This window comes from Thamnophis elegans, chromosome 6, assembly GCF_009769535.1.
Source record: "Thamnophis elegans isolate rThaEle1 chromosome 6, rThaEle1.pri, whole genome shotgun sequence".
In the NCBI taxonomy this organism is placed as follows: domain Eukaryota; kingdom Metazoa; phylum Chordata; class Lepidosauria; order Squamata; family Colubridae; genus Thamnophis; species Thamnophis elegans.
In genome coordinates this window covers 67,549,425-67,577,021 of record NC_045546.1, presented here as the reverse complement: position 1 = coordinate 67,577,021, position 27,597 = coordinate 67,549,425, and the positions used below count along the sequence as shown (strand labels likewise).

Here is a 27,597-nt window from a genome sequence, read left to right as displayed (position 1 = left end):
AAACTTAGCCGAGATGGCTAAAATATCGGCATATCTCAAAGATCATTCAAATGAGATATATAAACGAGACTGGAAAAAATGGATTGACTATATACAAAATAAATACGGGACTAAGAAATTCCAGTTAGCCTATGCTTAAGATCAGAAATGATTTAAACTGTTAAAAGTCAGTTCAGTAAGAAGAAGCTAAGGTCAATCTAGAATGTCATTAATTTCTTTATTTCTTTTTTCTCAATAGATTTTAGACTGTGTTAGTTAAAAATCCATACCGTGTACGGGTTCTGGGAAGTCGGGGGGGGGGGGGGGGAAGGAGGAGGGGGGGTGGGGGGGTGGAGGGAGGGAGGGGCACACACACACAAAAAAATGTACTTCAATGTCTTAATGATTGACAAATGATGACATATTTGTGTTTTTTTTTTTTAAAGAAAAAATAAAAAAGTTCTGTTTGAAAAAGAGGGAGCGGGTTATTCTAAACAAGGCGGCTGGGCGCGATTCGGCGGATGCAATAAGGGCGGCAAAATGCAAACATTTCGCCGCCAGTATTGCCACGAGATAGGCTCTAATAAAGGCTCTCATCAGTGCTCGGTCTGACTCAGATTTACTGGCCCTCCAGCGGCGCTCTAGGCGTCTCTTTTGGCGTTTCATCTCCCGGAGTTCCTCGGTGAACCAAGGAGCCCTCCTGGATCCACCGCCTCAGAGAGGTCGCAAAGGCGCAATCCGGTTTAGAGCCCTCGTCGCCACTATATTCCAAGCAGCGACTAAGGACTCCACCGGATTGTGGACGATAGTGTCAGGTATTTCTCCAAGCGCCGTCTGAAACCTCATTGGGTTCATCAGGCGCCTGGGGCGGAACCACCTAATCGGTTCCTCCTCCCTACAGTGGGGGATTGGCCTCCGAAAGTTAAACCTCAGCAGGAAGTGATCAGACCATGACAAGGGCAAGTGAGGGAAGCTGCACACAAGTATCGTCAAACTCATCCCCAAGTCAGTAGACAGGCTGTAAAAAGTATACATCTAATAACCCCTACAGTAATCAATCTACCCAGGCGTTAATCCACAACTAGTTAGCCAACTGCAGAAGTTGCTGCGCGAACACAATGAATATATTCTGGAACTGAAGGCTGCTGTTGATTCTGTTCCTAAGGGTCACAAAGACTTCCAAGTGGTGATTAACACCAATAGGAAGTCTTCTGAAGAGCACCGAAGTCATTTCAATGCCTCCACAACTACAGAAGTGGCTGTTCTCATTGTCAATCAGGATTTTGAGAAGAGAGATATTGTTCTCCACAGCAGAGACAACAGGCTGTTATGAATCAGTGAGACGCACCGTGCCTATGATGCTCTCCAGTACCCTCTTAGGTTCTGCCATGGAGAAGATGGCTGTTACATCAATATACCTCAGTGCGAACCAAACACCAAAGTTCCTCTCAAGAAGTCTGTGTCTGCTTCTGCCTTTTACAGCTACAGGATAATGGAGTGTGGTGGTGAAGGATGCTACCTACTGCTGTTCCAGTTTCGTAGTGAAGCACAGGTATCCAACCGACTAGTATTCTAAAAAAGTTAGAATCATCTTTCCTGTAATTTAAATTCATTATTATACATCCTGTATGTTGAGAACAGGTTTTGGTCTTTTTCTGTGCAGGATCCGTTCTAAAGTTTTTTAGAAATTTTTAAGCAAACTAAAAAAAGTCATGAAAAAAGAGACTGACATTATAGTGACATGCAAAATATATATTTGAGCTTATGCCCACAGAAGACCCAATCTATGTATATATCAAATGTAAATTATATGAATTACTAGAAGAAAAAGTAAGAGATCTAGAAGCAACTCTAGCCACTCTGAAACTCAATGAGTGAAGTGAGAAACCCCAACCTAAGCAAGAAGACTATACCAAAATTAAACACAATTTAAATGGTTAAATAAAGGGTTGGTGTTGCTAAAAAAAAACTTTGGATTCCTGGAGTCTGCACTACCTCATAATGGGCTTTTGGCAAGGGAGGGGCTGCACCTCACAAAGACTGGGAAGAATGTTTTCCCAAAAAGACTGGCTCAACTTATCAGGAAATCAAATAGGATATCCTGATAAAATAGGAGACATAGGAAGCATACTCAGAGTCAGACATAAAGATCTCAAGTGTCTATATATAAATGCACAAAGTTTGGAGAACAAACAGGGTGAACTTGAACTATTAATGTACTAATAGTTCAAGTTCACCCTGTTTGTTCCCTAAACTTTGTGCAAGGTAGATATGATATAGTTGGAATTACAGAAATGTTGTGGGATGAAACCTACGACCGGAACATACTGATAGAAGGAAACAAACTGTTAAAAAACAACCAGATCCCATAAAAGAGGAGATGGAGTTGCACTGTAAGTAAAGGACCATTACACTACCACAGAAATGCACAAAACCAAAGACGAAAACTGTTAGGGATGTAACCCTAGTCTATGGCCATTGTCATAGATGTATCTTACAGGCCACCCAACCAAACAGAAAAAAAAGAGATGTACTTTTTGTCAACCAACTGACAAATATATGTAGAAAACACACTACAATAGTAATGGAGGACTTCAATTATCCTGAAATCAATTGGAAGACTAATTCTGCACCAAGTGAGCAATCAAATAGATTCCTGACCAGTGGTGGGATTCAATTTTTTTTACTACTGGTGGTGTGGGTAGGCTTTGTGGATGTGGCTTTGTGGTGTGGCATGGCTTTGTGGGTGTAACTTTGTGGGTGTAACTTTGTGGGCGTAGCTTTGTGGGCCTGGCAGTGCAAGGATATTGCAATATCCCCATTCCCTCCCCATTCCTGGGGGAAGGTTATGGCAAAATTCCCATTCCCTCCCCACCCCATTAACTTGCTTTCCAGCTCCGTTCTCCTGTTCAGAGCAACAAAAGAATATCAGTTGGGAGGCAATGGGGGCAGGGCCAGCCTATTTGCCGGTTCTCCGAACTACTCAAAATTTCCACTACCGGTTCTCCAGAACCTGTCAGAACTGACTGAATTCTGTTCCTGACCAACCTAGCGGACAACTTTGTGGTCCAAAAAGTAGAGGAGGAAACTAGAGGGACAGCCATACTAGACTTAATTCTTACAAACAGAGAAGTGATAGAGGGAGTTGAAACTACAGGAACTTTGGATGAGAGAGATCATGTCATACCAGAATTCAGCATAACACCTACACAAGCAATAGAACATAATGATACCAGACTTTAAAAGAGCTGATTTTAACAAACCGACAGAGAACTTGGGAAAGATTCCTTGGCTGAAAATCCTTAAGGGGAAAACAACTCAAGAAGGTTGGGAAACTGAAAAATATGATCATAAAAACCCAGCCCACTACAATACAACTATAAATGAAAAACAAGAAATCCAAGAAGAAACCAGCACAGCTGCATAAAGATCTCTCTGACAAATTGAAAGAGAAAAAGGACAAGTACAAAAAATAGAAAGAAGGACACATAACCAAGGCAGAATATCAGCAGATAGCCAGAATCTGCAAAGAAGAATTCAGGAAAGGAAAAGCTCAGAAAAGAACAAAGACTTGCAGCAAAAATCAAAGATAATAAAAACATTTTCTTCCAACATATCAATAACAAAAAATAATAATAATCAAGGAAACAATCGGTCCACTAAACAGCAAGGAAGTAACAGGCAGCAGAGAGAAAGCAGAGCTGCTTAACTCATTCTTTGCATCGGACTGCATGCAAAAAGAAGCTATAGCCCAACCTACCAGAAACATAACTGTAAATAACAGACTGGAAATAAAAGCAAAAAGCAAAAGCAAAAAAATGGTAAGATAACACCTGTCAGATCTTGATGAATACAAATCACTGGGACCTGACGGATTACATCTCAGAGTTCTAAAGGAGCTGGCAGATGTCATGTCAGACCCACTGTAACACATCTTTCAAAAATCCTGGAACACCAGGGAACTACCAGAGGACTGGAAAAGAGCTGATTTAGATTTTTTTTTTTTTTTTAGATTTAAAGTTTATTTATATGCCGCCCTTTTCCCTGGGGGGACTCAGGGCGGCTTACAACTTAAAATGATGTGGTTCCCCTCTTCAAAAAAGGAAAAAAACCCAGACCCAGGACCCTACAGACCCATTCAGCCTAACATTAATACCTGGGAAAATACTGGAAAAGTTAATAAAAAAACAGCTTTGCCAACATCTAGAAATGAGTAAAGTAATAACTAGTAGTCAGGATGGGTTTGTTAAAAACAGATCATGCCAAAACAATCTTATTTCATTATCATCATAGTGGCTAAATTAGTAGACTAGCGAAATACTGTGGACATAATATAATTAGACTTCAGCAAGGCATTTGACAAGACCACAACCTACTTCTTGGTAAGCTAGAAAAAAGTGGGATAGATAGCATCACCATCAGATGGATTTGTAACTGGCTGACAAACCATACTCAATGAGTAGTCCTTAACAGTACTACATCAACATGGAGGGAAGTAAGCAATGGAGTAACGCAAGATTCCATCTTAGGCCCAATACTCCTCAATATCTTCATAAAACACTTAGGTGAGAGAATAGAAGGCAAACTTAACAAATTTGCAGATGATACTAAGCTGGCAGGAACTAGTTGATGGGCTCAAGATCCAGATGGATATTGACAGACTTGAATACTGGGCCCTATCTAACAAAATGAAATTCAATGTCAAGTGTGGTACTAATACCACTCTATAAAGCCTTAGTAAGATCACACCTAGAATACTGCATCCAGTTTTGGTCACCACAGTATAAAAAAAATGTTGAGTCTCTAGAAAGAGTGCAGAGAAGAACAACCAAGATGATTAGAGGCTAAAACATATGATGAATGGTTGCAGGAACTGGGCATGGCTAGTCTAGAGAAGAGAAGGACCAGGGGAGACATCATAGCAGTCTTCCAATATTTGAGGGCAACACAGAGAGGAGGGGTCAAGCTATTTTCCAAAGCACCTGAAAGCCAGACAAGGAATAATGGATGGAAACTGAACAAGGAGAGATGGATTACATCCCCTGGAAATAAGGAAATGTTTTTTGACAATGGGAACAATCAATCAATGGAACAGCTTGCCTTCAGAGGTTGTAGGAGCTTCATTACTGGAAGCTTTCAAGAAGAGACTGGACCGCCATCTGTCAGAAATGATGTAGAGTCTCCTGCTTGGACAGGAGTTTGAACTAGATGACCTACAAGAACCCTCTCAACTCTGTTAATCTGTTAAAACAATAGAGAGCAAAAAGGTTCAAAAAAATGACCCCATATATGAACCTAAAGAAGAAAACTGATACATTGAAACTGAACACAATAGTGGCATCTTGAGGGGAGAAATTGAAAAAGTTTATGTCCAAGAGGTGAAGGGTCTGTAGATATTTTCGCAGCCCTCTTTCTGGCTTGTGCAGTACACAAGTCTTCAATGGAAGGCAATCTGGTTGTAATAGTTTTTTTTGCAGTCCTAACTATCCGTTGAAGTCTGTTTGGTTGCTGTGCCAAATCAGACAATTATAGAGGTACAAATGACAGACTCAATCATTTCTCTGTAGTATTGTATCAATGGACATTGGACAATCTGAGCTTTCTGAGTTGACACAGGAAGAACATATTTTGTTGTGCCATTTTAATGACGGTTTTAATGTTAAGTTGTCCATTTCAAGTCTTGGTAGATTATAGTACCCAAAACCGGAAGGTCTCTACTGTTGGTTTTGTGTTGTTTAATATTGTAAGAGATGGTAGAATAAGAGGATTTCTCCTAAAATCTACTATCATGTCTACAGTTTTAGGAGTGTTCTGGCTGCACCAGAAGGCTGGCTGTTCTACCTCCCGTCTGTATGCAAACTCATCATTATCTCGAATAAGACCAATGACTGTTGTGTCATTTGCAAACTTCAGTATTTTAACAAAGGGATCCTTTGAAATACAGTCATTGGTACAGAGAGAAAAAAATAATGGAGAAAGCACACAGTCCTGTGAGGCTCCTGTGCTAATTGAAAGGGTATTCAATGTGATTTTACCTAGCTTTACCTGCTGATTCCTATCTGTTAGAAAGCTTATAATCCATTTGCAACTGTAGTCAGGCATAGTTAATTAAGCCAGTTTGGAAAGAAGGGTTTCTGGAATGATGGTGTTGAATGCCGAACTGAAGTCTACAGAAAGAACCATTGCATAGGTCTTTGGGGATTCAAGATGTTGTAAGATGTAGGTGCAGTGCCATATTGACCATCATCTATTAATCTATTTGCACAGTATGCAAATTGCCTGAGATCTAGCAGCAGATCCATGATGGCTTTCAGATGGGCCAGCATTAACCTTTCAATAATTTTCATAACTATGGATGTCAGAGCAACCAGTTTGTAGTCATTCAGCTCCTTGATGGAGCATTTCTTTGCACTGGGATGATAGTAGAGTGTTTGCAAGAAGGAACAATCGAGGCAAGCCTGTAGCTTTCAGTCCAAGATTTCACTGTTTCAGTTTTATGATTTTAAGTCTTTGTCTACAAACAGGTACCAGGTGAATCATATAGTGATCATAGTGTCCCATAGCTCTTCTTGGTAGAGAAAGATAGGCAACTCTTTAGTGTTGAGTAGCAGTGGTCCAAAATATTCTTGCCTCTAAGTGAGACAGCTGACATGCTGAATGTATCTTCGCAGCTCCTGGCTGCTGCTTAATGCTTAATGTTGTTAAAATCTCCTATTACAATGAGTAGGGAGTCTCTGTTTAGCCCACATGATTTGGTCAGCTAAGGTTTGCAATGCCTTGTTTATATAAGCTTGATGTGATGACCCAGGGTGAGGCACAGAAGCAACACAGCCAGAGAAAAGTTCTAACTATCTTTCACTGCTCAAATTTCCCCGCAAACATCCTCATGCTTTACTGCAAGTCTTGGAGCAAAGCTCTCACATGTACCTCCGACAGCCTCTGGCTGCGAGAAGTCCAGCAAACAAAGTTAGCAAGACAGCAACTAAGGCAACAAGTCTAGCAAGCAAAGTTAACAAGGCAACGAACAAGGCAAGAACAAGACAAAGCACAGCAAAATCCAGACATCGGCAACTGCATGTGAGGCTCCACGGCTTCAACACTTGTTCCTGACAAACACCCCTCCCAGTTTCTCTTTAAGTCTCACTCCCCAGGTGAGCATTGGGAAGAGGGGCGGGGTGCCCATCACCAGGTTGCCCTGCACTGATCCCATCTCCTTTCCATTGCTAATAATTAGTATAATAATTAATAAGGTAATTGCTTGTCGCTGGAGTTCTGTCTTGCCCTGTCCTTTCCCCCTGTCTGGTCCTCCTACACCTGCTCTCCCTCATTGGAGGCCCTTCCCAGGCCTGAGGGAAACTTTGTCCTATTCTTCCAGCCATTCCTCCATTGGCCCTAGCTCTGTCTCTTCCTCAGTCTCTGATGGGACCATGACACTTGGGGTGGTATGTGCACCACGACTAGTATAAAAGAAGAGAACTCATGGGGAGCATAGAAGGGTATGAAATTAATGAATAGTGTCTCTAAGTTTACATCACATAATTTCTTTAGTGTATTGACATTTGTACACCATAGGGGGGCTATGGGCAGCCTCCGCAAACCCCATTTCGGCTGACATTGTGATACAGGAGGCCATTCGGGCCCAAAATGGGGCATGGGGGCATGCCTACAACCTCCGCGTCCCCTGTTTTGGCTACCATTATGGTGCAGGAGGCTGTCCAGGCCCAAAATGGGGTGTGGTTGTTTGTGGGCAGCGTCTATGCGTCCCATTTTGGTTGCCATGGTAGTGCAGCAGGCCATTCAGACCCAAAAGTGGGGAGGGGGGATTGTGGGTGGCCTCTGTGTCCCCCATTTTGGCTGCCATGGTGGTACACCCTCTGTTGCGGAGGCCGCCCACACCTTCCATGCCCCATTTTGTGACTGGACAGCCTTCTGCACCACCATGGCAGCTAAAACAAGCGGGTGTTGCGGGCAGTATCCACATGCCCTGTTTGGCTGCCAGGGTGGTGCAGCAGGTTGTCCAGGCCCAAAACAGGGCCCAGAGGTGGTATTCAACAGGTTCTGATCAGTCTGGAGCACCGGTAGCAGAAATTTTGAGTACCGTATTTTTCAGAGTATAAGACGCCCCTTTGCCCACGTGAAAGAGAGGGTGAAAATCTGGATGCATCTTATACTCCGAATGTAGTCGCCTGGGTCATCTGGAGAAGGGGGTGGTGAATTGGGCACTATGCAGGAGGTGAGGCATAAGACAAGGTGGCTCACTGCTCGGACTCCCGCTTCTTTAGACAACCCAGTCAGAGGGCGGTCGGCTTCTGATCCTGGCCTGGGAGATGAATCTGGCCAGGAGGAATGCAAGCCCCATTTTTGCAATCAGGGAGGAAAAAGAGCATTTCAGGCACCAGGCGATTCCTGCAGCCTGGAACAGCCTGCTGCCTGAAATGCTTTTTTTCCTCCCCCATTGCAAAAATGGGGCTTGCATTCCTCCTGGCCAGATCCATCTCCCGGGCCAGAAGCAGAAGCTGACCGCCCTCTGACTGGGTTGTCTGGAGAAGGGGGAGGCTGAGCAGCAAGCCATCTTGCCATTCTTCTCACACAGTGCCTTCTTCACCTGTCCCTTCTCAGACAGTTCCAGGCTGCCAAGATCACCGCGCTGCCACCTGAAAATGCTGTTGCGCTCTCTGTCATGCAGTGCTTGTTGCTACTGCTGCTATTATGCCTAGTACTGTATCTTTTTGCTGCATGACAGATCTGGGCAGATTTTGGGGGAGGGATGGATGGAAGAGGACCAATCTCCTCTGCACAAAGGCTTTTCTCAGGACATTAGATCTCCACTTTCTCTCTGGAAAAAGCTATTGACATCATCGGGATCTTGCCTAGTGAAAGAAGCGCAGGATGGAAAGGAAACTTCGGAATGCGGCAGGTGCCAGGCTCTAGGGAGACTCCCGACCTAGCACTCCTGCATTCCAAAGTTTCCTTTCCATCCCACGCTTCTTCCATTAGCCAAAATCCCAATGATGCCAATAGCTTTTTCCGGAGAGAAAGTGGAGATCTAGCATCCTGGGAAAAGTCTTCGTGCAGAGGAGATTGGTCCTCTTCCCTTGCTGCACCCTACCACCCTTATGTGGTAGGCCACATAAACTCATCCAACATCAGTGTGTGACCTCACAAATGCGCTTCTGGAAGAATGGTCAAAAATCCCCATAAACACACTCCTGAACCTTGTGGACAGCCTCCCCAGAAGAGTTGAAGCTGTTATAGCTGCAAAGGGTGGACCGATGTCATACTGAATTGGATTAGGAATGGGATGTCACTTACAGTAAGTTCATATGCGAGTAAAGGCAGGTGAGTGAATACTTTTGGCAATATAGTGTATGATGCAGGAGTCTGCAACCTGTTTTGGGCTAGGACAACCTCCTGCACCACCATGGCAGCCAAAATAGTGCATGCATAAGTGTGTGTGCATAAGCGAACTTGATACTGAACAACCCAGGTGGATCTTGCCACAGCCTACATTCATGTTCCCGGGCCAAGAAGTTGCGGCTTAATGGAGCGGAGCCTCAGCTTCCTTTCACTCTGTGCAAAGTGGCTCGGCCCACAGCCTCACGCCTCGGGTTGGACAAGCAACGATCCCAGTCATCACCAGGATGCAGATGATCCAAGAACAACCAAGCTTCTGGGGTCTTCCTACCACATCTGTGCAACTGGCTTTTGGATTACCACCAACGAGCCAAATCCCACCTGGGTGGGCATTCTATCCAGGCCAAAGATGGATGCAATATCAGTGGATGCTGGCTCCAATCCAGCAATTGTTGCCTTTCCAGCTGCTTGCTCCTTTCCAGCCGCCGGTTGTTGCTCCACAGCAGGTTCCAGTCCAGCTGCAACCAGAACTGCAACTCCAGGCTCAGATCTCCCAACAGGTCCCGGTCCAATAACAAGTGCTGGTGGTCCCACAACAAGGTCCAGTCCAGCAAGAAACCTGGAAGCTTTCAAATTTGGGTTTTCCCAGATGTGCCAATATGACATCTCTAATAAAATGGGACTTTGGGGAAACTCAAGCCTTGGAGTCTTCTTTCGTTGGGGGTGTTACTTGGAACCTTGACAGCATCAAGTACTGAAGAAACTCCTTGATGCCAAACTTTACCTGAAACTGTCAAAGTGTGAATGCCACAAAACTTCCCTACATTACCTAGGTCAGTGATGGTTAATCTTTTTGTTATTGCGTGCTGAAAGACCCCTCCACACTCCCTCGTGCATGTGACCTCCATGCACCTGTGCATACATATGTGACCCCCCCTGCTCCCCTTGCCCCCCACACATGCACACGTGAAAACCCCCATGCCCCATTTTGGGCTTAGTAGGCCTCCCTGCAGCCTCCTAGGAGCAAAAATGGGCTGTGGGGAGGTGCACTATACACCCATGCGCTCCCCCATGCATGTGCATGCACCTCCCACATGCGCATCTCCCCACATGCATGCGCAGAAGAGATCGGAAAATCAGCTGGCCAGTGGGAGGCACACACGCATGCTTGGGGCGATGGCTCACTTGCCCACAGACTTCGCGTGGCACCTGTGGCATGTGTGCCATAGGTTTGCCATCATGGATACAGATTCTCCTGCTTTAGCAGGGGGCTGGACTTGAAGATCTTCAAGGTCCCTTCCAGCACATTCTATTCTACCTCAAAAGTCCCTTCCAACTTCGTTATTCTGTATTCTAAAGATTTTTAACTTTACTTGCCACCGCCCAAGGGTTGAGCTCATCACACCATGCCCAAACTAACGGTCAAACTGAAAAAATTAACTCGGTCCTAGAACAATATCTAAGATGTTTTATTAATTTTCAACAGGATAACTGGACTGAACTTTTACCTTTTGCGGAATTAGCATTCAATAACTCTGTACACTCAAGCACTGGTTTTACCCCTTTTAGAGTAGCAGCAGGTCAGGATTTCAGCCCCATGCCTGAATTACCCACAGAAGAACCCACTATCCCCTCACTTAAGGAGTGGATAGACACGCTACGAAACACATGGCCAATAGTTAGATTAGCTTTAGAGAAGCTAGAGTGGCTTTTAAAATTCAAGCTGACAAGAAAAGAGTAGAACCAAAACCTTTCCACATTGGAGACAGAGTGTACTTATCAAAATTCCTGAAGTCATTGTAGCCATCAAAGAAATTACGGCCAAATTTCATTGGACTTTTCCCTATCACTAGAGTCATCAACCCAGTAACATTAGTATTACTTCTCCCAAAGACACTCAGGCAAGTCCACCCAGTATTTCACATTAGTTTACTCAAATGAGAAGTAATCTCAAAACTCAGACTATCTGCCCCTACACAACCTCTCCCTATCATGATAGAAGGCGAACAACACTTTGAAATTAAGGAAATCCTTGACTCTAGGATCCACAGGGGGAAAGCCCAATACTTAATTGCTTGGAAGCAATTCACTCCAAAATGAATGGGTAGCTAAACACCATGTTAGGGCCCTTGCCTTATTGAAAAAAAATTCACTCCTAGTACCCTGACAAACTGTTAAAATACTATGATAGAATTTTTGAATCTATCTTTTCATAGGTGGATCTCTCCTTTTTCTAAAGAAGGCAGCATGTCAGATCCCTAAAAGTGATACTGCCATTCAATTGGGAGGAGGGGGACTTTGGAGTCGATTTATTAGCAGTGCCCGTGACAACTGATATTTTACAACTGGTTTCCTAGCGCTGAAGTGCCTTGAGATCCCCTCACCTTTTGGGGGAATGTTTATGATGCCCATGTGGACGGTTCACTTTAATGTCTAACAGAAGATAGCCATGGGTATGTTTATTTGGTTACCAGAGCAGTTGGCAAAGGAAAACTCTTCACACTTGTGTATTGGCTAAAATCTACATTCTAACTAATGGGAGGGGTCTCTACTGCTTTAATTCTATTTGCATTGCCTAAAGGGATTCAGACATTGCTTTGAATTCAATGGTTGCCATTCTACTTAATAAAAGGTTCTTTTTGAAATACTCCATTTCAAGAGTCTTCACTTTCTTAAGTTAGGAGAGGAACCCTTACAGTAACTTTCTTACCATTCTCAGGATGTTCCATCTCACCAATGCTGCCATCAGGTGTGGTGCGCTCATAGTGGTCCTCAGGTAGAGCCAGAGGCCCTATCCGAGGCCCTGATGAAGATTTGCTGCTAGGTGTTTCTGACTCTTCAAGGCCACTGTCATAGTAACTGTGCTGGGAGGGATCCTGCAGATCTTGAGCCTGATTGGCTGCAGAGAATGTCACTCGGCGATGAGGTAACTGCAAAAAGAAAACAAAATCCTTAATTAATCTGTTCAACACAAGTACAGTAAAAATATGTATCTTTAATAAGTGATCCCAAAAATATTCTACAATGAAATCTAATATATACTGTATGTTTCCATTAAAGAAAAACTATATAAATTATAGACAAGACTATAGAGTGTACTGAATTTAAGGCAAATATGTCCACAGTAAAAATTGACTGTCAGTTGTTAATTTCTGGTGGAAGATCATCAGATTAGTAATTATATTATTGAATCACGGACAGGCATTTCTGTTCTTAAAATAATAAAAAGATTCAAAATTTTTGAATTTATGATGCTTTGTAAAAAAAAAAGGTTATTATAACCACAAATGGTTATTGTTGTAACCATGGTATATTTTATGATATACTGTGTATCTGTGGTATAACATATATCATAGTATGTAAAATACAATAAAACAAAATGAAGTAATAAAAAGAGTATTGAATGCAAATAGATTACTGCGTATCTATAGATCCTATTTCATAGAAATGCATACTATGGATAGTCCTTGCTTACCAGCCATTCATTCAGCAACTGTTCAAATTTTCAAAAGTGCTGAAGAAATAATTTTACAGTCCATTTATGACTTTCTCGGAGTCCCTCAATCATGTGATGACTATTATAGTCCATATGCATTATCCTATGTTTGACCTATGTCCCGTCCCTCCGTCCCCATTCTTGCAGAGCAGATTGAAGAGAAAGAGATTGCAAGAAAATAAGCTGTTTAATTTTCTACACATCAAAAGCAACGTAATTGCATCTGCATCCTGGGAATGGCAGCCTCAGGTATGCTGAGGCTGAATGGTCTGATGGTGGTACAGAGCTTAACCTCCATGCCAGCTGGCCATGCAATGTCATATTATCAGAGCAGATGTCTTCTTTGCTTTATTTGAAACTCACTAGCAACTGCCATAACCAGGGGGGAGGGGATATTTGGGAGGTGAAAAGCGCTAGAGGTGTGAAAGAATGCTGTGGGAAATTGGGGAGTATGGACACTGATAGGAACGAGAGATGCCAAACTGAGCCATCTCCTGCCTTCAAGGACACCAGTTCTGGAAAGGAGTTTACCCCAGTGCTGGAGGTACCAGGTTCCTCAGCATCTCTAGTAAAAGTATCTATTCTCTAACACTTATGGAATCATGGGTCATTATTTTCTAGGGAATAGGCTATGGCCAGTCTGATAGCAGGTAAGCTCTGCTGTAGCACTCAACCAGGAGACCAATGTCTACTGAGGGTACTGAGCAAAAAATGACAAGCCACAAAAGTGGCTTGGAAGAAGCTGGAGCTCGCGGAGGGGCCCCTGCCAAGTTGCATTCCCCTAAAGAGGAGCTTGAATGACTGGGGAACATGAACATCGATGAGGAAGCTCAGAAACCCCAGTGGTCACTGATGAAAGATGAAGACGTGGAGGAGAAAGTGCTTGACATAATGTACACCTGTGGGAGCCACAAAGCCGTAAGATGGGAACGATGCAGTGGTCTGAGTGAAGAAGAGCTCCAAGAGGAGCCAGACGAACAGAAAGGCCTGGTGGAACAAACATGAAGGGTACTGAGAAATGCCTTCAGGAACAGAGAGCCAAAGAACTCCTTGCCCAGTTGGCTGAACTTTGACACATGCCAGGGCCAGCAGGAGATAGCACCGCAGCAGTGGTGGTGGCAATCTCACCTGGACCCACTCTAGCCCAAGCAGCCCCACTACCAGCAACTCAAGCAGCATAGCCCATTCCACAAGGAAGACCCATCCTCCCAAGATGGAATTCCAAGGCCCCCCACCCTGGGTTTAAAATACGGAGGAGACCCAAAGCAACCAGGTTTTTCCTTGCCCAGGTGTGGAACTATATGCAAGAATACGGAGCAGACCTGGGTACCAAAGTAGCCCAGGTCAGATGCATGACTATGGCCCTGGAAGGCAATCCAGTGGATGGTCTTCCTCCACAGTGACAAAATGCCACAGCTCTGAAACTTTGATCAGTTCATTTTTTAAAAATACTTTATTGAAAAGATAGTGCCATGCCAGGGTAACAATTACAAACAAAGCAAAGCCAAAGAAAAATCAATAGCAAATCTTAACATACTTATCAAGCTAATAACTATAACAATAATATATTTACAGTAATTATAATACAACCAAAGGGAAAAAAGAGAAAAGAAAATGATATGGCCACCAGTCTACATCTATTCCCTCATTTTTTTTAATTCTCGCCTTGTTTTTAACCTCTCCTGATTGTCTAATATATCTTCATAACTTACTGTTTTATTTATATTGAATATTGGTTATCCACTATGGAATGCTTCCATAGTGGATAACCAAATTGGGATTTTATTGTAACGTTTTCTTTTAATTTTTGACTATGTTTGTAGTAGGGCGTTTCTAATTTGATGTCTTTGGAAGTAACCATGAGTTTTGTCTCTTCTGTACGAGATAAAGGCATGCCAACCCAATTCTAAATTATGCCTTTCTATTGTTAATATTCTCTTGTTCTTTAGGTTTATCCAGTCCCTTATCCAGGTGAGAGCTGCTGCTTGATAGTAGAGCTCCCAATCTGGGAGTCCAAAACCTCCTTTCTCTCTACTGTCATTTAATAATTTTAGTTTAATTCGTGGTTTTTTTCCCCTAACCAGATGCTATTAACTTGTTTAGATTTGACAAAAAATTTCCCTAAGTTGATTGGTGCCATCTGGAATAAGAACAAAATTTTTGGTAGGGCATTCATTTTAACTATGGCAATTCTTCCCATTAGAGATATTTGCAGTTTTCTTCAATTTTCCAAATCTTTTTAAATTTTCTGTATTGTTTTGTCTTCCTTAATTGTTGAACATTTTCCTGTCAGCCAAATTCCTAAATATTTTACCCTTTTTACTATCTGCATTCCCATAATTTCTTCTAATTCTCACTCTTGTTTTTTGGTAAGATTTTTTGCAATGATTTTTGTTTCGTTCTTATTAATTTTAAGTCCCGCTAATGCCGAATTCCTCTATTTTTTGGATTAATTTGGTTCCTGTTTCTAATGGTTCTTCTAATATAAATACTATGTGGTCTGCAAATGCCTGAGCTTTATATTCCTCTTTTTAAATTTTTAATCCCTTTATTTCTTGTTTGTTTCTGATTTCTATTATAGCACCTTGAGTGTTAAAATAAATAATAAGGGTGATAATGGACATCCTTGTCTTACTACTTTCCAAATATTAAATTCTTCTGTGGTATTTATTATTACTTTTGCTGTTTGTGTTGAATATATTGTTTCTATCATCTTTGTAAAGTTATCTCCAAATCTCATCATTTTTAACTGTGTAGTGATAAACTGCCAGTTTAGATTGTCAAAGGCTTTTGGGCATCTAGAAAAACCAACACTGCTTGTTTCCGTGGGTGTTCTTTCTAATAATCTAATGTGTTCATAATTACTCTCATGTTATTTTTTAACTGTCGTTTCGGCAAAAAGCAATTTTTATCTGTGTGGATAATTTCATTTAATATTTTTTTAATTCGCTCTGCCATTATTGACGTGAAAATTTTATAGTCTGTATAGTGAAATTGGTCTGTAATTTTTTATTTGTTGATAGTCCAAATCTTCTTTGGGTATGAGTGTTATATATGCTTCCCTCCATGTTTTTGGTAATCTAGCTTCTATAAGTGCTTCGTTATATAGGTCTAACATTACTGTTTCTATTGGCTCTTGAATGTTTTTACAAAATTCTACTGGGCCAACTGGGCCTGGTGTGTGGTTGTTTTTCTGTTTCCCCAGTGCTTCTGTTAATTCCATCATTGTAATTTTCCTGTTTAACATTTCTCCTCTCTCCGCCTCAACGTCTTGTAGATTCTTTTTGTTTAGATATTGTTCAATATTGTCTTGCAATATGTTTTCTTTACTATATAATTTTTCAAAAAAATTCTGTACTATATACTTTTGTATTATTTTTTTCCTTTTCTTTTTTCAATTTCTGCACTAACCATCTCCCTGATTTATTCGCATTTTCAAAGAAATTTTGTTTTGCAATTTTAATTTTCTGGTGCCATCAAATTTATGTTTTATCAGTTCTCTCTTTTCCTTTATTTTTATTTCTTGTGGATCTTTTTGCAGGTCTACTTCCAGTTTTTTTTTTAGTTCTTTCTCTAGTGTTCTTTGCTCTTGTCTCTTTTCCTTATTCTTCCTTGCCAAGTATGCTATTGTTTTTGTGATGTCCTATAAGTTTTGTAATGGTTTCTTCTTTTTTACTTTGTAAAAAAAATCATTTCTTTTTCTATCATTTTTGTATATTCTTTATCTTTCAGTATTCTTTGATTCATTGTCCATCTCATTTTCTTTTTTTGTCCTTTCCATATTACTTTTATTGGATTATGGTCTGCACAGGTATTTGTCATTATTTCAATCTCTTCTGTATCTCTTCTCAGTCCCTGTGTCATCCAGGCAATATCTATCCTGGACCATGATTTGTGTGGGTTGGAATGGAATGTGAATTGTTTATTTTCAATATTTCTTTCTTGCCATACGTCTTGTAGACTCAGTTCCTGCACCATTTCAAAGAATGTAGTTGGTAATGTTCTTTTTTTCTTTTGTTACTTTTGTATTCATTTTTGATGTCTGTTATTGCGTTGAAGTCACCAATTAAACATATATTCTCGTGTTCTATTTCTATTTTCTTTTTATGAACTTTCTTATAGAATTCTTTTTGGTTTTTATTTGGTGCATAGATCGCTGTGAGAAGAATTTTTTTTGTTCTGTTTCTATTTCTATAATCAAGATTCTCCCCTCTTCATCTGCATAAATGTTTTTTGCGTTTATCCAATCTTTAATCTATATTGCAATTCCCCCTTTTTTGTTGTGTTAATGCTGTGTATAATTTTCCTAATTTTGGGTATTCTAATAGTTAATTAAATTGATTTTTGATATGTACCTCCTGGAGGCACAGAATGCCCATAATTCATTTTTTGTAGTCTAGTCAGAATTTGTCTTCTTTTTTCAGGAGAGTTTAGTTCATTTATATTTATTGAATCTTGATTTCTTGTTCCATTGTATAATTTATATACTGCCCTTAGTTTCCTTGTATTCCTTGTCTCTATTCCTGTTCTGATACCCTCTTGTTCTCTTTGCTCTCTTTCCTGTTTCCGTCCTTCTTCTCTTTCTCCTTCCTTACCTTCTGCTAACTGTTCTTCTTGACTTCTACTCTCTGGTTCCTCCCTACTCTTTTGTTTTTCCTAAGTTGTGAAGTGGTACTCAAAGAACTTGTGTGCCTTATTTATTGTATCTATTTTATACCTTTTTTCCTGCCAAGTGATCATAACTCTCTCTGGTGTAAGCATCTGAACATTATGTTGTATCTTATTAGTTGTTGTGTAAGAAACTGGTAATGTCTTCTTTGACCTCTAACTATTTTTGATATCTATCTCAGGATTTGTATTTATCTTCCTTAGTATGTTATTTGTTCTTCTCTCATTTTTTTATATATTACATCGCTTATTGATTTTCTTGTGAAGTGTACATGTATTTCTTTTGGAAGCCTATGTCTCCTGGCATAGTTCGTGTGGATTTGATACACCCCTTCTATGTCCCTTCTTATTTGTTTATTTTTTTGTAGTGTGTTTGCCAGAATTTCTGTAATTGTTTCCCCTAGGTCTTCCTCCTTCTCTTCTACTATTTTTTGAAAACAGAGAAAGAAGGCAGCTTTTCCCATTTCCAGGAAGACTATTTTTTCTCCTAATTCCCTGTTTACTGATCTACTGCTTCTGATCTACTGTTTCTATTTTTTTCTCCATTTGCTCTACCTTTTTTTCTACTTTTTGGATTTTTCGTTTTTGTTATCTCACATTGTATTTTTCCTATTTTGTCATCTTTCTTCTAATCACACCTTTCATTTCTCCCATCTCTATTTTAATTTCATGATTTTTCCTAGTCTCCTCATGATTTTTTGTAATTGTTTCTTGTGTCTTCATCATTGTTTCCTGAATCATAATTAATGTTGCTTGCATGCACTGAAGGTTTGTTGTTGAACTCACTTTCTCAATGCCTAACGTACTCTCAATTGTACGCTGGTTTGAGGGCAATGATGTTGCCGGTGCCGGGTTAGATGCTGCGTTTTTATTCATTTTACTAATAGCTATTGTATTTGTCATTTTTATCTTCTTTACAATCTTTTCCCACAATAGCATAGCATATACTTCTCCCCACCCACTTCTTATTTCCTCCCTCTTATCAGCTCCTCCATTTTATTTCGTATAACAATTCGATCAAATGTCTTAATTCATAAATATCAGAGTTTGCATGCAATTCTATCTAGATCAATATATATATATATATATATATATATATATATATATATATATATATATATATACACACACACACACACACACACACACACATACATACATATATATACATACATATATACATACATACATATATACATACATATATACATACATACATATACATATATATATATACATACATATATACACATATATATACACACACACACACACACACACATATATACACACACACTTATATATATATATACATACATACATACATACATACATACATACATATATATATATATATATATATGTCTATCAATAGGTTTTTTAAAATTGTTATTGTGTATATATACTAAATAAAACCCCGGTAAATTAACTCAGTTACACTTCTAACAATCTGACGTTCGCTTATAATTCATTATCTATCTATAATCAACAGTTTTAATAATCTTTTAATGATAATAATCCTTATCTATATCTTATAAATACCATGTATTGGCTATTCACAACAATCTCTTTTATATCTAGTTCTATATATTTAACACTAACCCCACTTTTTTCCAATCCTAGTATATATTCTAATATTTCTTATATTCTCAGTATATCCAATGCATTTAGACTAACAGATTCTTAATTTATATATAATCATATATCATCACATAAAGTTTGCAGAATATTGCATATAAATCATATATATATCATCGATCATTTAATACAATTCATCAGTATTTCACCTCACCACAATTCAATTTATTTTATATTTCTTCTTTCAATGTTCTCTTTTAGCGGTTTTTTAAAAATCCGGTTTCAGAAATCACAAAGTTCCTTTGTCACTTTTTAGCAGATTGCCTCAGCCATTTATCCAGTCTCTTTTTTCTTAATTCCTATTTTCTCTCTTCACTAGATGGCGCCATTGCTCTTTCTTCATCGAGTCTCCTTTTTCCCCCCGTCTGAGGTCTATTTTATTGGGTGTCTTATGCCCAATTTTATTCCAAATAAACTTCTCTCAGTGCCTTCATCTCTGTCACTGTCTTGTCTGGCTCCAACTCCTGTTTATTGTCAAAATCGCTCTAATGATCCCCCCTTCTCTCTTTTTCTTCTACTCTCAAGCCACTCCGCTGCCACAGTAAATTGCATGCTTTTCTCTCCTTATCGCCGCCAATCTTGAACTGCTTCCAGCCCGATTTAAAGTCTCAAAGTTCTAGCTCAAATAGTTATAAGCAAAGTCTTTACCATTTTTAGATGTTTTAGATGTTATCACCAATGCTGTCATGCTGCTATATTCTCTTCCTCATTGTGGTTTGTCACAGCTATGAATCGGTCATGGGCGCTGTTTTCTTCTCTGTTGGTTTCAAAGGATTTCTTTCATTCGATTGGGAGATTGCCTGTCTCCACACTATCACCCGAGATTCCCCTCTCTCCTGTCGATCTTTCTGGGTCTGACTTCGTCCTTTTTCAGGATCTCCAATGCAAAAAACCGAGCAAAGTAAACGGAACTACCATTCTTTCACCCGCTCTGCTATGATGTCACCGCCAGTTTGGAGCTTATATTTTTCGTTTCTAATTTCCATTCCTTTTATCTCTGTGTCTTGTCTTATATTCCTGATCAAAACTTCTAATGTTAAAATAAATAGTAATGGGGAGAGGGAACAACCTTGCCTTGTTCTTTTTTGTATACTAAAACTTTCTGTCACATCTCCATTAACCAATACTTTTGCATTCTGTTGAGTATAAATTGCTCTTATCGTATTCATAATTTCCCCACCAAATTCCATAAGACTTAATTGTTGCAAAGTAAATTGCCAATTTATATTATCAAATGCTTTCTGAGTGCCCAGGAATATTAACTCTAGTTCAGTGGGGGGTTCCTGCTGGTCCGGTCCGGTCCAGCCAAAGAGGTAGTAGAAATAGGCTGTACCATAGTGTACTATTAGGGCATGTCCTGGCCACACCCCTGTATCAGTATGGTCCCCTGGCCTGGCCTCGCTCGCTCCCCCACCCGCCCAGTCGTTGCTCTCTCTCTCGTCCCACCTGTTCGCACCATGCTTGCCCCGCCCACCCACTTCCTTTGCCTGCCCAGCCGAGGCTCCGAGGCTGCAGTTGCCTGGGGAGGAGAATGCTGCCTTTCTTCCTGCCCCCTCCAGAAGCAACGGGGTGGGCCCTGGGATAGTCAGTAGCCCACATGCCACTGCCATCTGATTGCTCTGGGGGCACAGCGCCTGTCCAGACTGCAGCATCTGCAGCTGGCAACGAGACGTGAAGGAGTGGCTGTCCAGCAGAGTGTCCCAAGGTTGGTGGGTTTGCGGGGAGGTTGTGCAGGTCTTGAGGTGGCAGGGAGGCGGGTGCCTGCAATGGGACATGGCACCTGCTGGGTGGCTGCTCCTTTACGTCCCATTGCTCCTTCGTGTCCCATTGCAGTTGGCTTTCTTCTGGGGATCCTTCCTCTCTGGGGCAGAAGGTCTTTCCCAGCCAGGAAGAATCGCCAGGAAAAAGCCAACTGCAACGGGACATGAAGGAGCGGCACCCAGCAGAGTCTTGAATGTCCCGAGGTCGCACCACAGGGATGTTGCATGGGGCTGGAGATGGGACATCGAGGCCACCCTGCATTGGGATGCAGCAGTTGGCTTTCTCCTGCCTATTCTTCCTCTCCGGGCATTCGGGCAGGCCCTGGGTCGGTCAGCAGCCTGGTGTGCTGCTGCCATGTGACCATTCTGGGGGTGTAGCCAGGAAGGATTGATAGGAGAAAGCTAACTGTAGTGCTGGAGGTGGCAGGAAGGCAGGGTTTGAGGCTGCCCTGGGCTCCTGCAATGTGATGTGGCAGCTGCCAGGGTGGAAGGTGGTCAGAGGGCCCTCGCCCACCCCTTGGCCGGTTCAGGCCCTGCTTGAAGGGACCGCCGCTTGAAGGAACGGGCACTGAGTCTTCCTGCCACTGAGCACACCACCGCCAGGCACGTCCATGCAGAAATCCCTGTTGCAGTTGATTCGGCTCTGGGAACAGGCCTCAAAGGCAGGCTGTGCTCTGCCACCATCACTACAGTTGCTGCTGTCAGGCACATCCATGCAGGAGAACACCTCAGTGCAGCACAGTTCCAGGATGGCAGAGAGACAAGGCAAGCTTCTGTGCAGAACTTCCTGGTGCGGCGCAGTTTGGCGATGGCGGAGAGCTAAAGCAAGCTCTACTGCCGCCACCACCTACATGCCCAGATCAGGTGTGTGTGTATGAGAGAGGGAGGGAGGTGGAGAGAGAGAGAGAGAGAGGGAGGGAGGGATAAACTCTTTGGGGAAATATAATATTAGGAGCCTTTCTGGATATAAGTTGATATTAAAGATTGTGAATTAAAGACATATTAAAGATTGCGAATGTGTCCACTCTGTAAATATCAAAGGTATTTTTGGGTCCATCCGAATTCATTACAAAATTTTGAAGAATATTTTCCATGCTGAAAAATGGATTAAGAAAATGGAACTCCATCCCATCCCATCCCATCCCATCCCATCCCATCCCATCCCATCCCATCCCATCCCATCCCATCCCAATCTATCTATCTATCTATCTATCTATCTATCTATCTATCTATCTATCTATCTATCTATCTCTATTTACCTAGCTAGTTAGCTAGTTAGCTATCTCTCTCTGTCCAATATTAAACCTGATAGTTACCTGAGTTGATAAAATGTAATTCCTCTCAAGCTGTTCTTTTTATCCAGACAAATAAGACACCTGCAATTATGCCTTTATATTGCGTGGATATAAGAGACAAAAATATTGGTCCCTCACTTCATCCTTTCTCGTCACTAGTTCAGAATAACCACTATTTCACCAGCTTTAGATGAAAAGGAAAGGTAAAGCTGGCTGTCCCCTCAGATTAACAATTCAACCCACTTCTGTCAGCTGGAAATAAATATGTTTATAAAGCTTATAAAAGGTGGAATATTATGTAAATACAAGGAATATTTTTTTTATAGCAGTGAAGTGTCTTGCTCAGTTGGTGTGTCAGCTTTATAAGGTGCCATATATTTTGTGGTGCATAACATCTAATTAAGTCCACCTATTGTGTCTCTTTGAAAAGAAAGAAAGAGTTAGAGTAAGAGAGAGAGAAAGAGAGAAAGAAAGTGAATTAAGGAAAGAGAAAGAAAGAGGAAGGGACAGAGAGAGAGAGACAAGAAAGGAAGGAAGGAGGGAAGAAGGAAGGAGAAAAAGAAAGGGAAAGAAAGAGGAAGGAAGAAAGGAAAGAAAGAGAACTCATGATTCCCTTTCAATTGAGCCCAACATTTTGGTTGCTAAGCAGGACGTTGTTAAGTGAGTTTCACCACATTTTACAAGTTGGCCACTCCCAGCCAGTCACATGACCACAAGCCACTCCCAGCCAGTCACATGACTGAAAAGCCACGCCCACAAAATAGATAGTAAAAAAATTTGAAACCCACCCCTGCTCTAGTTTATCATTATGTATTTCATAATATTCTAGTACATCCATAATTATTCTGACATTATTTCTAATTTGTCTCTCAGGTAAAAACATGTTTTGATCTGGGTAAATGAATTCATTTAAAAAGCTTTTTTTCATCAGTTCATGAAGTTCCCCTTTGAATACAGCTTTAGAAGTGGTCCCAGCTGTAATCATGCAACCAATAAACAAAGTCCTGCATGAACACCTATACCAAGGGGTATTGATGACATTCTGATTTACACTGAGACAACGAACACATTAAATTAATGTGAGCAGTGTTAAAGAAATTGTGGTATCCTACTGCGACGACTCGAGGGGTTGGGAGTGCGGGGCACGGTTTTACGGTGGTTCTCCTCCTACCTGTCGGATCGGTCGCAGTTTGTGTTGACTGGAGGGCAGGGATCGACCCCGAGGCGCATCACTTGTGGGGTGCCCCAGGGGTCAGTTTTCTCACCCCTCCTGTTCAACATATATATGAAACCACTGGGTGAGATCATCCGTAGTTTTGGGGTACGGTATCATCAATATGCTGATGATACCCAACTTTTCATCTCTACCCCAAACCACCCAAACGATGCCCTCGATGTGATGTCCAGATGCCTGGAGGCTGTGCGGATCTGGATGGGGAGGAACAGGCTCAAGCTCAATCCCTCCAAGACAGAGTGGCTGTGGTTTCCATCATCCCCATTTGTGCATCTTGTTCCATCTTTGATGATAGGGGGAGAAATTTTAGCCCTATCAGAGAGGGCCCGCAATCTGGGTGTCCTCCTGGATATGCGGCTTAGTTTAGAAGAACACCTGACGGCCGTGACATGGGGGGCCTTTTACCAGGTTCGCCTGGTACGTCAGTTGCGCCCCTTTCTGGATCGGGATGCGAGACCACCTACTGCCACTGGTAGCCTCCCATCGTCCAGTGCGATCCCACAGAGTTGGCCTCCTCAGGGTGCCGTCGGCCAGACAGTGTCGGCTAGTGACCCCCAGGGGGAGAGCCTTCTCTGTGGGAGCGCCTTCCCTCTGGAATGAGTTGCCCCTGGAGCTTCGTATAATCCCCGACCTCCGGTCCTTCCGACGCGCCCTAAAAAGTTGGCTTTTCCAGCAAGCCAGCCTGGCCTGAACAAAACAAAACAAATTATTGATTACTGTTAATTTTAATTCTTTAAAAAAAAAAGTCATTGTCCATTTTAATTGGGTTTGGGTTATCCTATTTAATTTCTTTTTAACTTTTTTATTATGTGTTTCTTTTAATGTTGTACAAAAGTGATCAACATGACCCCGGGACATTGCAACCAACATAAATATGAGTAAGTTGCCAAGTGCCTGAATTTTCATCACATGGGCATGGGAATGGTGCAACGGTTATAAGAGTGAAAAACAGTCATAACTGATTTCTTTCAGTGCCATTGTAACTTCTTATCGTCATTAAACTAATAGTTGTAAGATAAGGACCACCTGTATTTCACAAATTGCTAGGGAAGATACAAACTGGCTCTCTTCCTGCCTACATTCCAAACTCTGCTATCTCTTTGCCCTCTGAAAAGCCTTTTTCCTCCTGCTGCAGACTACAGGTATTCCTCAGATTACTATAATTGAGCCCAAAATTTATGTTGTTAAGTAAAAAGTTGTTAAGTGAATTTTGCCCTATCTTATTATCTTTCTTACCACTTGTTAAATGAATCACTGCACTTGTTACTAACTTTGTTAAGTGAATCTGCTTTCTCCATTGATTTTGCCTTGTCAGAAGGTTGCAAAAGATGATCATATGACCTTGGGACACTGCAACCATCGTAAATACAGTATGAGTTAGTTACCAAGCATCCAAATTTTGTTCTTACGACCATGGGTATGCTACAATGGTCATAACTGTCAAAAATGGTCATACGTCATTTTTTCAATACCTTTTCAGTGATGATGATTTTGATCGTTTGCTGCTTCATACAGAAGTTCGTTGGAGACAAGAATTCTTTGCTCAGTGGTGAACTCAAAGAGATCAGGCATGACACTGTTTATTTATCAGAACTATTTGCAAAGTTCAATGAAGTGAATTTGCAGTTGCAAGGAAATGAGGTCAATCTTATTAAGGCCAAATCTGTCATCTCTATGTTTATTTGAAAGTTAACTCTATTCAAGTGCAATATAGGCTGTTGCGAGCTATACCAATTTCTGAGCTTCTCTGAGCTAGAAGAGAAAAATGGGATACAAGATGATGATCTTCATGTTTTTTGTGACCATTTGGACATGCTGCATAAAGATATTTGATTTGATTTGATTTATTGGATTTCTATGCCGCCCTATTCCCAGAGGGACTCAGGGCGGCTCACAAACCAAAATAGGGGGGGGGGGGAATGCAAACAAGAGGAACAACGGACAAACAACTACAAACAATTTAAAAACACTCAATAACCACACAATTCGAGCGGGGGCGGGGAATCCGTCAGCCCCAGGACTGTCGGAACAACCAGGTTTTAAGGGTTTTGCGGAAAGCCTGAAGGGTGGTGAGGGTCCGAATCTCCACGGGGAGCTCGTTCCAGAGGGCCGGAGCAGCCACAGAGAAGACCCTTCTCCGGGTGGTGGCCAATCGGCATTGGCCAGTAGATGGAATTCGGAGGAGACCTAATCTGTGGGATCTAATAGGTCTGTTGGAGGTAATTGGCAGCAGGCGGTCTCTCAAGTACCCAGGTCCAATACCATGAAGGGCTTTATAAGTGACGACTAGCACCTTGAAGCGTATCCGAAGACCAATAGGCAGCCAGTGCAGCTCTCGGAGGATAGGAGTGACGTGGGTGTACCGGGGTGCACCACAATTGCTCGCGCGGCTGCATTCTGGACAAGCTGAAGTCTCCGAATGCTCTTCAAGGGCTGTCTGAGCGATATTAGGATCTTCTTTTGATGGAAATTCCAGATTGAGTGATAAATCCATTTTCAGATACTGAGGAAGATGGGGTAGTGGAGGAACAACTCATAGAGCTGTAAAATGACATTGAGCTGAAGCCAAAGTTTAAGAAATCGTACTGAGAGTTTTTGGTTACAGAAAGAGGGCTCTTGCAACGCTGTTGGGAGGTAGGTACGTTAACAACAAGCCCACTTGACCTGCAAGGTCCAACTTCACCAACAGGAACTCACACCCGACAAGCTCTGGAGCAGGGATCCTACGAGGAACTAATGACCCTCTGATGATGACAGCCACTCCCCCACCCCTTCTCTGGGATCATGGCTGATGAAGCACCTGAAACCCTTCTGGGCACATTTCAGTGAGGGGAACTCCTCCCTCCGGGCCAGGTTTCAGTAATACATGCCAGGTCTGCCCCCTCGTCTAAAATTAGGTCCCGGACGAGGGGAGCTTTGTGAACCACAGACCTGGCATTTAGACCACAACCTACTTCTTGATAAGCTAGAAAAATGTGTGATGGGCAGATCACCACCAGATGGATTTGTAACTGGCTGACAAACCATACTCAACTAGTAGTCCTTAATGGCATTACTTTTACAAGGAGGGAAGTAAGCAGTGGTGTACCATAAGGTTCTGCCAGTACTCTTCAGTATCTTAGATGAGGGAATAGAAGGGGAATTCATCAAATTTGCAGATGACACTAAGCTGGCAGGAATAGCCAACATCCCAGAAGACAGTTCAGGATCAAAAAGATCTTGAACAATGGGCCTTATTCAACAAAAGGAAATTTATATGTGGGGATTAGGATATTAGCACCCATCCCTCTCCTAGAAGAATGAAATCCTAGGAAATATTAAAAAGGCAGAATATTTCCTCTAAAAAGAGAAGTAGAAACTCAAGAGAGGCAGAAACTCTGCCCCTCTCTTTGTCAATAAGCCATTAAAGCCTGAACTAGTCTGCTCTACACAACAAAGGTAGGCTTAACCCACTACAGAAACTCACCACAAGGCCCCTGGGAAAATAACATCAGCCAGCAAGGCAACCAAACCTGGACTCAAAGTTAGGGCTTTTTGGCATCAGATAAGAAAGTACTTGGAAGAGATGCTAAATCAAAGGATGGAGTTGCGGCCAGATTTCTACTAGGGATCACAAAAGAAAAACATGGCAAAGGTGGACTATATTTAACACTGATTCTATCCTTCTGTTAATGCAACCAAGGAGTGCATTGGCATTTTTTGTGGCTGTAGCACACTGCTTAAGTGGCTGTCCACTAGGATTTCTAGATCCCTCTCACAGTTACCGAAATTGAGCCATGTACCATCTACTCTATATATGTCTTTGGTTTTTCTTGCTTAAGTGTAAAACTTTACTTTTCTCTCAATTGAATTTCAATTTGTTACATAAAGCCAAGTGTTTGAGTCTGTCAAGATCCTTCTGGATTTTGAGCCTATTTTCTAAAGTATTGGCTATTTCCACTAGCTGGATGTTGTTTGAAAATTTAATGTATTTCCATAACTCATGGTGGCTTCTGGTTATACATATACTTGTCTCTCAATTTGTTGCTTGATTATCTTTTCCAGGACCTTTCTAGGTATTGATGTCAGGCTGATTGGTCTGTAGTTACCTAGATCCACCCCCCCCCTTTTTTTACAGATGGTCCAGTCCTCTGGTAGTTTCCCAGTGCTGCAAGATCTTTGTAAGGTATAGCT

The 27,597-nt window shown here is 41.7% G+C and overlaps 1 protein-coding gene across 1 annotated transcript in view; it reads right to left on the bottom strand.

Annotated features, from left to right (window-relative positions):
• PCDH1 (protocadherin 1) overlaps window positions 1-27,597 on the bottom strand; it is a 196,486-nt gene that overhangs the window by 18,221 nt on the left and 150,668 nt on the right. Inside the window, exon 4 of the mRNA XM_032220189.1 lies at window positions 12,044-12,263. Coding sequence (XP_032076080.1) covers window positions 12,044-12,263 — 220 coding nt within the window. The remainder of the gene's footprint in view (window positions 1-12,043; window positions 12,264-27,597) is intronic.